Source organism: Anopheles funestus, chromosome 3RL, assembly GCF_943734845.2.
Source record: "Anopheles funestus chromosome 3RL, idAnoFuneDA-416_04, whole genome shotgun sequence".
In the NCBI taxonomy this organism is placed as follows: Eukaryota; Metazoa; Arthropoda; class Insecta; order Diptera; family Culicidae; genus Anopheles; species Anopheles funestus.
In genome coordinates this window covers 25,006,349-25,019,885 of record NC_064599.1, presented here as the reverse complement: position 1 = coordinate 25,019,885, position 13,537 = coordinate 25,006,349, and the positions used below count along the sequence as shown (strand labels likewise).

Sequence of the window (13,537 nt, the reverse complement as noted above, 5' to 3'; positions counted from 1 at the left end):
CCTGTCCCAGCGCGTGTATTCATCCGAATCGGAAAGAATTCTCATGTCCAGCTGTCAAACGATCGAAACCGAACGTTCGATCTTCACACGTCGGGTTTTTGGTTGGGTGGGTTGATATGTGTTTTTCAGCGCGTGTTTTACCACAGCAACAGGGAAGCTCGTGCGGGATGGAAGGCAAGAGTTAGAAACGAAAGAAAAACGAACAACTCGCTCTCCTCTCCAAACACACCCCTTTTTTGATCGCCGTTTTAACACTCGCACACTCTCCACATGTTTCGAACAAAACTAGGTTACGTTCACTTTTCTTCGTCCGTGTCTCCGGCCGAATGGAGCACGATACATACTTTTCCTGCAATGTATCGCGATCACTACAGCATGTTGTATCGCTGTTGCAGCAAACTTCTGACCGCTTCCGGTCCACCGGTTTGGGCTTTTTGGTAAGCCGGGGGAGCAACTTTTAAGTGTCGAGCTCGTAGCGAGAATACATTGTACTGACATCGAGAGGAGAAGAAATAACCCTCCCTCAAAGTTCCACAAACACAGCTAAACCATTTCAACTATCCTACAAAAGCATCCAGACATATACTTTATTACAGGTGCGAATTGCGAAATTAAAATCAGCAACACACGCGAACAAATGTCACAAAGGAAATGAACTGTCCGCGATAAAGATCGGCGAACAGCAAGCGGCACGCGGTCGCGCCAGTCCTCTGTGTGTGTGCAAAAGAAAATGTACCGCCACGGTGTAAGCCCTCGGGGCAGGAAGAAAGTTATAATGATTGCGGGAGATGAAACGGAGATGCCTACAAAACGGTGATTCGATGGCCGGTTTTATAGTTATGTGTTGCTGAATTGAGAAGACTTTAAGGAGGCAGAAAACATGTCGCTTGTGGCCGGGTGTGGACGCTAAAAATAGCAAATTGCAATTCGCTTGTTCGACATGATGAGGGAAGCAACCGTCATTGGGAGGAAGGGATGATTGTTTGTTGTTACTGTGTTAAGTAATGTAATTTGAATCTGTCACGCTGATTGGTTTTTGGACAAGTACGGGGGTTCATGAGAAATGTCTCGCCGCAAAAAAACACAACCAAGAAACAGTTTCATTCATGTGTGGTTCGATGATACATTTATCGCCAACCAACTCTAATTGCGAGACAATTACGGACCATCACCTTACAGCAAACGAAAGCAAACTCTTCAGCACAGGCGCTTATCACGATCGCGAGGGCTGATCGCAAACTGTTGTGTGGCAGTGTAAAAGCACCGTTAGCAGTATTGCATTTATGCTTCAACACCGCGACTAGTAGGCGACACGTTTATTAGGCTTTTTTTTTGCTTTGCCTCGTGCCACTGTGTTGAATTATCGTTTTTTTCTCTCTTCTTTAACTCACCGTATGGTATGGTAGAATTGCACAATCGTAGCCAATGGCTTGCGGGCGAAATCAAACTAATCGGTCACGAGTAACGAGCCTCAAAGCAAACCAGGGAAGAAACATCTTGTGGACCTTAACCTGAAGCGCACATGCACCGAAAGCGCATGGATCGCCAGGAGAAAGAAGAAATACACACACACATAAACAGCGATAGCTCCTCGCGATCGTGTGGATGGCGGAAAATAGGCCATCGGCAAACCTGGGTTGTGTGTATCATGTTATCATGCTCTTCTGCCCTGATATGGCAACGGACGAGCAAACGGAACATTCCAATCACGAGGCAGCGGGAATGAGGTTAATGCGCAACGAAATAAATCCTTCCTAATGTGCTGACCATGGTTCCTGTTTTCGAATGATTTTTTTTTGCATGATGAGTTTGCGATCTTTCCTAAAGTGAGAAGAAAAAAAACAGTTGTAAGAACAAATTTTTTTGTGTTCAAAATGCGTCGCTTGAAGTATTTCGTTCCAATATAAGAACACGTTTTTTTAAATTGTGAGGTTCGTCGCTTAAAGTCTTTCGTTCCAATATAAGAATAATGTTTATAAAAAAAGTTCGTCGCTTTAAGTCTTTCGTTCCAATACGTGAGAGATTTGGTAACGGCAAAGCAATAATTGTGCTTTACGAGAATGTTGTTTTTACAACTATCTTCTAAATGTATTATTCATCAATAAAACGAATCAATAGCGAACGTCTTTGAGAAGGACGTTGGATGCTGTTGGGAAAAAAACACCAACCACGGGGACGTTCGTCAACATCGCGCGTTCCTCTGCGTCTCACCATTACGGGGGACGCTAATAATTTCTCCCGAAGAATTCCTTTTTGCTACAGCGCTCAGCAGCAGAAGGCGGGATGTGTGTGAAAGCGCCTGGCGCCACACCAGATAGTTGACCCATCGGTATGAAGCAATAGCAAATGAACGAATAAAAACGTACCTAGAGCCCGGACATTGGGGCGTTTCCCGAAGGCCACTATCGACGGCTCGTAATTTTGCTCGCAAATGATATGGAATTCACACAACAGACACACACAGCAACCTCGAGAGCAGATTCTCAATTTGGTTTCTCTCCCCCTCGCCGCGTTGCATGATGGAATCTGTGCGCACCATGGCCAATTGGATAGTTTTGCTGAACGTTGACCGATGATCGTCAGGGCCGTCAGCGGAGATGGCGCCAAAGAGATACGAGCGAAAGAGGAGTTTGAATTTTTGCTTCACCCCTCAGCAAACCGTTGGCGGCACAGAGACGATGAACTAATTTCTCGTGTTGGGGAAATACGCCAGGCTGGAGTTTCGCGGAATTGCCGGCGCGCGCGTATTGCGGATGATGATTACATGCTGGCGCGTTTGTCATCGATGAACGGGGTTTGTTAGAAGCGCAGAAGGTCCGGTTCGGATAGGGCAATCAGATTGTTTCCGTTCGGTTGGGGAAGGTTGAGCTGTTTTGCTATCATCATCTAGGTGATTTGCAGAGTTTGTTGATTGAATTATTTGCATGCCTTTTTTGTCAGCTGCATGTGAACAATGCCAAAGGGCTAATGTGTCATCTTTCTCTCGTGAGTTTTGTCCTAGATAAAGTTCACACCAATAGAGAAAGTGATTTACATCGGTTTGCGCAGTACAACCTAGAGTATGGCAATTACTCTCTCTCTCTCTCTCTCTCTCTCTCTCTCTCTCTCTCACGTTGGTTGTGTTTTCCTTTCAAAAAATGTTTTTTCTTGTGCCATTTTTTGTCTACCAGCAAATGACATTTTCATTGACTATCGTGACACTACGTTTGGCACCCTTTATTATCTACCAGCCGCATCGTTGCGAATCCCCTTTCACGCATGGACACACTCAAGCTGCGGGTGATCATTATAAACCCATTTGCTACAGGTCGAATCAATGTGAGCTGCAGCAATTGGCAAAAATTGTTTTACATTGCGTAACACAAAAATAGCTGCAGAAACGCTAAAAATTAACCATTATACTGCACACGAGTACAGCGCTTCGTTCATTTTCGGCACACGGTCTAAACAATACAAAACTCCCCCAAGCACTATCTGAACGATCTGTGATGGTTCAATTTTCCATCCATCTCATTCCAATGCTGTGATGAACGATGGAAACCATTCGTGGTTGATTTTGGGCACACGCTTCACTCGGACACAGAGCGGTTTTATGTTACGGTGGATAAATTTATTCAAAAAAGCTCTTAAACGCAGATCTGTGTCTTTCAGTCCTCTGAAGTAATCCGCAGTGCAAGTGCACAATATCTTTGGCGCCAGTAATTCAACAGTAACAGTTGCCTACTTTTGATCAGTGTATCAGCGAAATTGCCGACCATTTTGTCTGCATGCACAAGCCGACGCACCAAAAACCTGTACGCTCCATCCAATCCAAGACGGAACGTCTTTCGGGTTTTTTTGCATGTGCGATGATATGGGAATTTGGCTGAAGCCAATTGAATTTCTATACATGTGGCTATCGCGCGACCAAACGCACGGTGTGCAAACGATCGTGATTCGCACTACTTAAAAGCTTAGCAACACAACACGGGTATGCAACACGGGACTAGCAGCTGAGCTGGTTAACCGATGGTAAAAAAACGATGCGCCTCAGGCACACTTGACCATCTAGGCCGAACCGGGAAGACAACGCACGGGTGTGGCTCCAGGAGGGCTATCTCAGTTGCGTAATATATATTGCGAGGTGGATAAATTTATCAACCTGTCAACAGTATCGATACTGTTGCTGCTGCTGCTGCATCACGATGCACTTGAACCGGAAAACCGCAGCGACATTTATGTACCGCATTAACTGCCACTACTTAATGCTGCTTGGATGGTAGTTAAAGCAATATTTGTGACATCATCTTATAATTTTGTTTTTTGTTAGGAATTCTAGTTTCTGTGTTAAATTTTATTCTAAATACAGTGCGATTCCGATCATCCGGGTGTCATTTAACCAAATGTATTATCCGTGCAGCTTGGAAATGATAGTTTTAAAGGTGTTTTGACAACTTTTAAACCCATTTTTGGTAAAAAATGAAGATTTAACAAGTGAATTATACAATATGTTCACATTTGAACAGACATTGCAGATTTTTTAGAAATACAAAAAAAAGCATCCATCATACATTTATACACTAATATTTATCAATACAGGCAGATATGTCTGTTATCCGTGTTAGCTACTTATTCGGTTAATGTTAGCTTTCCATGAGCACGGATAATCGAAGATATTTCCAGAAAAAATGAATTTAATATCAATTCTTGTTTTTTCTTTAGCGCCAATGCAATTGCTTGCCTTTTCTGGCTTTCCTTGACTTTTATATCACCGTAGCTGGATCGTTAAGTCCTGTGTACGGGGCGGCGGTCTGGATGGAATTTGATACCCTGCCCTCTCGTTTAAAGGCAAGCTACGATCGTCCCAAATCATTAATTTATAGGGGGATAAAGGCTCAAGGGCACAACAAAAGCTTCAATTGGCGATTCGTCAAATACAACTTAAAACTCCAGCATTTGTTATTATATTGTTATTGTAAAAAAGTGATTTCGATTGACATGTAGACACTATAATGCTCACAAAACAAACAGAAACCAATTTAAAGCAAAAAAAATCTCGATTAGTACAAGTTAATGGTGTGAGGATCTTCTGATTCCGAATTTAAATCAATCAGTTCTCTGGTCTTCAAGAAATTCTGGTATCGATTTTGAAGACATCGTGTTAAATAAAACATTGGTTTTACCATTGGGCAAATTGGAGTCTTCTCTTTCAGCTATAAATTTGTTGTATGAAAGTAAATTGAGAATTAAAAAATTGGCCACACATTTCTAAAAGTTTAAACTTCCTAACCTGGCAACGGAATTGTATATTTCCCCTTAAACTACAAACAGCAGCAAGCAGGAGAATAAGGCAACTAGTCTAACTAATTCAGCTGAAACCAATTAGCACAACTGAATGTAAATGGCAACGTGTGCTTCCTCATTGGTAACTTCCCAATCGAATAGAATGAATGAAATTTCCGCAGTAGCCCGATGGAGTCTTTCCCAAGCATTGCACCTAGACAGCTGGTAACAACACTGGGTGTCTTTTCAAACATTTCATTCATAAAAGTGCAGCAATCCGTCGCACGCAATCGTGCACAATCGTTTGTTTCAACCTCGAATGGCAGTTAAGTTTCTCCATCGGAAAGCGCTCACGACAATACCCGTGCGCTGGAACTTTGCGAGGCATAAATTAGGTGGCAGAGCGAAGGAATAGAAGAAAAAAAAATCGCTCCTATGAATCACAAACCTGGCGCTCAATTAGCAGTACAACGCGATGTGCACGATGAGCGAAGGTGACGATGGTGATGATGATGATGATGGAGATGATTAGGTGATGTTCTTTCTATTCTGTTTACCAGCCACTTTTGCTTAAGTAAACACGCGATCGCGAGCGTGAAACGGTGAATTTTTAGTTAACTTCACTGCACATCTCGCACGAGCTGACAAATGGTACTTTTGTTCCTGTAATAGGGCTACGGAAAACCGTCAGCTGCATATTTCGTAGCGGTCGGAAAGTGAAACCGATTGTTTGCTAGCGTCACCATGCCCGGCCGGAGAGAAACCGTTCCGAACTGGTGACCTTCGTGATTCGGGTATGAAGCTTTTTTTTGTTGTTGCTTGGCGGACAAAGAACAAACTTTTGGAATCGTTTGCTCGAGTGCTTGCGAAAACGAATTCGCCTCAACGACCTTAAGTTTTGGCAGCAGCGTGTGGTTCATAACAGTGCAAAACAGTTTGTCCGAAACAAGAAAATAATAAAACACAAAAAAACTCCACACGATAGATTCTCTGTCCCTTCACCTTTAGCAAATAGCATCGAAACAGTTTCACGAGGTTGTTTTTCTGCCGTGTCTAAAAACGATCTCTCCCGTTCCATGTGTCAGTCAAATCAGCTGACTTTGACAGCGCTACTACTTGTTGATCGATCGCGCATAAATTATTCTTCACTGTCCCCTTGGATGCTTCTGACGTTTCCCGAGCGATTTGCTAAAAGCACACTCGAACGATTGATTATCCCTTTTGAATTGCGAGTTGGCGAACTATTTATGGTACCATCTCCTATAATCGTAACCAAACAAAAACCGGCAACCTGTTAGTGAAGAATGCATTAAAAAGGAAAGTTATTGATATCGTCGTTTGATGTTGATGAAGCAGCAAAGAGCGAACCAGTTTACATCTAACGTGAAGGCAACATAAACATAGATGTTGAACATAAAAAGAGTAAACAAATGAAATTTCCGTTACACAAACATAAAAACATCCCTATTTCGTTATTTTGAATTTGAAAAAAAAGTTCAATTCTTGGGGTTTCAATGTTTTTCGGATAATAGTCTTGTCACATTTAAAATAGGATTGTGACAAAAAAGTCTTCAATAAATCTCTTGCGATGTATCAAACATCGGAACATTATTTCAGAATAAATCCGCGGTTTGCGACTGAAAAATATGGCCAATATTTCTTTTTAATGGCGCCCTCTGCAGTCAAACCAAAGAACTATTTTAATGATAGATACTGTCAAAATATTCACAATTACTCAATAGTTAATAGCCTTTAATTGAGTAATGAGATCTCAAAGTAGTCTGTTCTGACATGGACATGATTATTTCTGACACTTAGGCATTCTTGGTGAGATATTATTCAGGACAAACTGTACTGTGGAATAGCAATATTCACACAAATGATGCTTCTGTTAAAGTGAAAGAATATTTCCTCCTATGTAAATTTATGTTATAATCAGAGGCCTAACTGTCAATATGGACTAGATGTTTATCTATGTTCGGTTTAGTCATTCTTCAATATCGATACCTAACTGTCATTTTATTCTTCGTTACTATTTCATGAGATGTCAAAACTCTTCTGTTACGAGTCCTTTTTATTTAAAGACACATGCAGCTACCGTTATTGAGGTCGATCATACTTTAGCATAGAATGCTTCAATCTTAAGATCTTGGCGCTATTTCTGATGGACGATACTTTGTAGTGAACCAAATCCACATTATTGATACTTCCAGGCAACGGCTATAACATGAAATAGAAACTGCTAATCTCATATTTGTACTCCTATAAATATATTTACAAGCGATCGCTTCTATTTCCTCAATGAGTAATTGGAGACGTTCCATACAAAACAAATTGTATCTATAAAGATCATTTTCACGATCATCACGATCAGAATTAAAGCCATCATTCTTTTCTACTAGGACAGATTTTCAAACTAAATTGTAGCTAGCAATATTGACAAGCAAAAACGGCCAAATGAAGGTAGAGTGAATAACACTAATGACTCATGTAATGAACGATAAACGCATAAAAATGAATTTAAATCAGGGGAAATCTCGTAAGTTCGTCGAAAATATCTGTCATACAATCGCGCAAATATCGAGCAATGAATTTCATTTTTCTGTTTTTTTTTAAAGATCGCATTGGACTAATTTCTTGATTTTTGTAATAACAAAAAAAAACAAAATCTACTAGATTATTTAATTACAATAATGCTAGAATAATGATGAATATCCTGTTCATAATAATGTGAATAGAAATATAATTTCTATCAACCTTCAGCTTTTGTTTAGTCTGCCTTAAACTGTAACAGGTCATTCGCTTCACATCCGCAATGGCACGGTGCATACACACATCAATTTCCATTTTCACATGAGTTTTTTTTTCAAATCACTACTCAGAGGAATGCACCGTTTGAGCATATTTTAAAGCTCCAAAGCAACTACCAGCAATGTTTAGTGAAAATTGTTTGCAAAAAGAAGAATGTGCCCAGACGAGACGATGTGTTCCCTCCCATCTCGTCAATCATCAGCCCCGTCAACAATCGGACGGGAGGGTTGTTCCGAAGCGTTCGAAGAAAACGGGAGTAACTTGTATCGTCCGAAACCGGACCACGCATAGACACATAAAAAAACCAACGCCGATGGTCGATAAATATGCAATAGATAACTAATAATATCTTCCCCTTTTCTCTCCTTCTGCACGGGCGCACGCGAACTAGAGAGGGCGCCAACTGATAGGGGCGCCGCTCAGGTTTCGATCGAACGCTTCACAACAAATCGATCTACGACCACCATGATCCCTCAAAGTCCGTCTCGGATCGCTTGTGCGGGGATCTCCATTCAGCTGGAGAAAGGTTGTGCAGACTGAGAAGCATCCCGATCACTTGCCCCCGGGGGGCTAGCTATTTTTAGCGATGTATTTTTCTAATTAAAATGCAGCAAATCGTCGGATGATAAGCGCTCGGCAGGAAATGAGGTGCATAGAAGTGACATATGCACTGAAGCGTAACGGAGGAAAGAGGGAATTGGTGGGGCGGGCTGGATAACTGCATGTTTATCGTTGCGGATAATTAAACTGTTTTATCTTCACCATCACAGTCTACTGGTGATGGCGCGCAACCACGGACACAGTCGCCAGACCGGGAGTCAGCCACAGTGACAGATGTGCCTTCTCTTTCTCTGGGATTTTAATTTTACCTTGCAACACCTCTCCCTCCCTCCGTGTACTCGAGACTGTACGGGACAAGACACCTTCACGCCTTCTTTGTCCGTGCTGTGCAATGAGTCTCCTCTTCAGCTACGGAGAATTATGCCCATTAAATGAAAGATTAGCCACGTCGATCGGTACAGCAAGCAGAAGAAGAAGGCCAACCGTTTTGGGGTTGGATAAAAGACGCGGCAGGAGCTGGTTCGCGCATAAGGGCGCACTTCCACAATAATTTGTTGTTCCCATCCCGCACAGCTGACGTGTGGAGAAAAACGTGGTACACTTCGTCATAAACAAGCGCCCGTTTCTTTAACATCGATCTTTTGCAACACACTCCTGTAGTTATTTTCCCTTTTTTTCCCACCTCCCATCAAAGCGCAATAGAAATGCTTCCTCATCCTAACATCCTGGTTGGTGTGCGGATCAGTGCATGCCATTTCTAATTACCATCATATGCCCCGTGTGGCCCTGAAACACGCCTTGTTGCTCGTTAGACCTGCGGCACAAGGTCCATCTTCGAACACTGCTGCGAAAACTATTTTTAGCCAGAATGGAAAGCAAATTCTGCAAATCACACACACGTCGGTGCGAAGGTGCGCACAAGAAATGCACCGTTTTTGTGGTGTGATGACGACGGAAACTGGCCGTGTGATCGATCGGCTTTTATGCTTAAAGGGACAGACAGTTTAGATTTTCAAAGTTCCGATCCATATCGAGAAATGCGCTGCCCGGGGTGGATATTTTTAGACGACCACCCAAAGCCACTCAAGAGGTGTGCGTTCGGCGCTTCGCGATGGTCACATTATGGAAAGTTGGTGCAGTTGTCCTACATTGCCATCTTGACGGCACCTGACAGATGTTAGACTGATGTGTACAGATGTTAATGGTGAGTTAAGACGGCCAGAAGAACGAGTCATCGCTTTGATGTCGTTTTATATTTCTTCCTAGAGAGAGTTGCGTTTAGTTAAGCTTACCCGATAGAGCCACATTGAATGTATACACAAGGGATGACAAAGAATGTCAAACTTACCTGGAAAAGAAAAGAAATAGAACTCATTAATATATTGTTTATCAAAGAAATGTTAATAAAAATACCGGAATCCCGATTATCCGTGCTTTTAAAGGTTATTGTCATAAAAGTGGATAACACGATTAAGCCACATATTCCTTTTGTGATAAATATTTGTGTTTTTTGTAAGTGTATGGCATTATTTTATTATATTTATTTATTACGGTAAAAAAATTGATCTGTAATTTTTATTCAAACTTGAAAATTAAGCTATTTTAATTGAACCCTTCATTGTTTTGCCGTCACCGGCTTTATAGGTTCAATTTGTTTTCGTCATTTTTTTACATTTCTATAGAATAATTTATTTGTTCCATTTTTGAGCTTTTAAAGGAAAAGCGAAACGAAATTTAATGATGATTAATTTTGTGCCACTAGAACACGATGGCAAACCTTGGTGAGGGAACGCCCTGCCAAGTGAATGTTAGGGCAAGAAAGGCAAAACATTTTTTTAACAGAAAAAAAAATCAAATCAAATTTCTGTCATTTCCGAGCTGAAGGGATAATCCAACATCCAGGTTAAATGTCATCCGGATAATCGGAGTTTAACAATTATTTAAAAACAATAAAAAATAATTTAATATGTATTTTAAAAAATCGTTGTTCATGTATTTCAAAAAGTTTCTAATACAGAGAATATTTAAAAAAATCTGAAATTAAATTTCATATGAACATTACTCAAGACATCGCTTGGAAATAGAAAGTATCGAAGGAGAACAACCAAACCGGAGCGCCTAGTTGTTTGTGATCGTAGCTGTAGCTAATAAAGTAGCTACAAAGTAATGCTTGCTGATCATTATCCTATCACTATAAAGTACATGCGTGTAACATCGTGCCCGTGTACCGCAATTAACATAAGGATATTAACTTATCCCTTTCAGCTATGTGATGTTGTGGCAACGGAAGAAAGAAACACAAAAAAAAACACCGTTCTATTCCTGGAACACTGCTTAAAGTTCGTTTGCCCTTGGTAATGGAATTATACCTTGCATGAGTACGCCTCCCCCTTCACTACAATCTCGTGAACACGTCCTGCATCGAATAGGGCGAATGTGTCCGAGAAAAAAGGGATTCCGAGATTCATTTTCGCTCATTTGTTGAGCGACTTCATACTGGACACGCGTAGCTAATGCTTATCGGAGGAAGGGCTTGCGTACGCGTTATAAATTATGATTCGTTTAATGTGATCTGATGCACTCCGATCAGCCCCGATACCAAAATGGGACGAATCCTGGTGCATCCCGCATTGCATCATTCTGCCCTGTAGGGTGTCAGGGTAAAACCAACGCGTGAAGCAAACGATGTTCTTGGTGGGGGCGGCAGGTGGGTATGGATGAGGAATAGGTTGACCATCACCATTAGCAAACTCACCAGAACACAACGGCATCAAGTCCGAAGATGGTGTAAGAAAATATCATGCACCGCACAGAGAAAAAAAAACATTGCCCGATGCAACAAGCGACGAACCTCTGGATGGTGTTACTGCACTCAACCGTACCCTGTGCATCATTGTGTACGGCACCAGCAAGCTAAGGTGCAAGCGCCTACCATGCTGCAACTGGTTTGATGCAGACTAAAGTATGTTTATTGGCCGTATTCCTTTACGCCGTGCGCCAGGCAAAAAACAACACATACACACTGTATGTCGCTTTGTCTTTCTCGACGAACTGCATCGTCTCGCAAGTCGATCGATGGCATAACCTTTTTTTTCTTCTTCTCATCTGTTTCCACCTTGCAGCGTTCGCTTCTTCCTGCCTTCACTGCTACGGTGCGTTTTTTCGAACCACGGCTGTACATTGAAGGCTTTTGCTGCCTGCATCCGGAAAGAGTTCGAACTGCGGATGAAGCCACACAACAACAAACACAACAGCAGCAACAACCGGACTGAATCCGTGTTGTTATTTTGCTTCTTTTCTTCTGCCATTGCATAATAATACCATCTCCACACCATTGGTCCGGTACCGGCCAATGAGTGCAGCGGCCAGCACCGAGTCTCGGTCATCGATACGTTGAGTCCGGTCTCGTGGCGGACGATACAATAGGGGAATGCTAGCGATGCAACACCATAATGCAAAGGCAACATAATCATAGCCGTGGTGAAGAATCAAAAGAGGAAAATAAATTCTCCCGTTAGGGATTGATGCACTCCCCCGCCTTCCCCTTCTCCACCCACCCATCGGAGGAGAGATGTTTTGTGTTCGATAATTTTATTCTTTGATATTCTCTATTAAAGAATAATGATGGCCGTGTTGTTCAGCGTACAGGTCTTTGTAATGCATTTGCTGACTCAATCTTCTGACTATCATACGAAGAAGAAATAAAAATCCCTTGCAGCATGCATTCCAACTCTAAGGAATTTTCTATAATAAATGACAGCGTTTGATAACGTGTATTGTTCAAAGGAAGGAAATTCCCAAACCTCGTTTGAGCTCATACCCACCTGTTGCTATGGTCAGCTCATTAGAATAAAATATCCATTCAGCTTGAACCGACACAGCTTAAGCTGGTAGTATTTCCAGTTTATCGGTTCGGTATGCAACAGCAAATGAAACACTGTCGTCGCTGATTAGCATACTATGCCGAAGAAGAAAACGTAACATACAATTAAGAAGCGTTTCCGGACACACACTGGTAGCTTATGGGTAGGGAAAAATGCATCGCTTCTTGTGTCGTTAAATATGTAAGATGGCCTAATTTTTGATGCACTGCTCGTGATAGTTAGGAGATTATCTAAAAGCAAATTAGGACAAAATAAAATGAAAGAATCATCCACCGATCACATGCGCATGAAGCTTGCAGCGAAAGTGTAATGTTGTTTAATGAAAGTTTGCAATTATTTTCTTCGCAACCTGTTTGATGCACTTTTCTATTGCCTTTTCTTCACACCTACAGTTTGCAGGATGCATTGCACACGCTGTATACCTTAAGAATGGGAGTCATTTTCGTTTAACCTACATTAGCGCATCACCCGATAATGTTGACACGGAGCCCAGTGAAAGCGTCCATCTTGCCAATGGAAAGTGATTAATCACTGACTACAAGCCTGACACGACAGGTTACGAAAGCTTTATCGCAATTTTTAAACACCGGCCACTTACACTATCAATGATACATACGACTGCATCATTCTCGAGAAATGAATTATTGCTCACGCCAAAACTTAACTGTAGGCGGTTGAGTTAACCATCAACATGACGCATTTGTTACAATCAATCTACATGATTGGAAGAAGATATGTCTCTGTGACTATGTTACATGGGGTGTGACAAAATGGCTTTCCCTTTTATTTTTTTTTTCTCCAAAAATTGCCACAAAACAAGAAAAGAAGATAATGCATGTTGATTTTCGCTTTTTTGTTTTTTTGCCTCCTAATTGTGGACTTATAGAATTGATTGCTCACAATTAGCCAAAAATGAAGAAATCATACTCAAACTGCAATGCTGATCGTAGTGACTTCCTTGAAGAAAATCCTTGACGAATGTGATGATCAGCCTGGCTCACTCGGCTGCAGAATTTCCA

General features: G+C 41.6%; 1 protein-coding gene across 12 annotated transcripts in view; it reads right to left on the bottom strand.

Annotated features, from left to right (window-relative positions):
- The window catches only part of LOC125768792 (tyrosine-protein kinase Src42A), a 92,940-nt gene that overhangs the window by 23,034 nt on the left and 56,369 nt on the right, over nucleotides 1-13,537 (bottom strand). The window contains exon 3 of one of the 12 annotated variants that reach the window (XM_049436902.1): nucleotides 6,749-9,982. The exons of the other annotated variants lie outside the window; for them this stretch is intronic. Coding sequence (XP_049292859.1) covers nucleotides 9,979-9,982 — 4 coding nt within the window. The 3' untranslated portion in view covers nucleotides 6,749-9,978. Of the gene's footprint in view, nucleotides 1-6,748; nucleotides 9,983-13,537 lie in introns of those variants that run through there. 12 annotated transcript variants of the gene reach the window in all.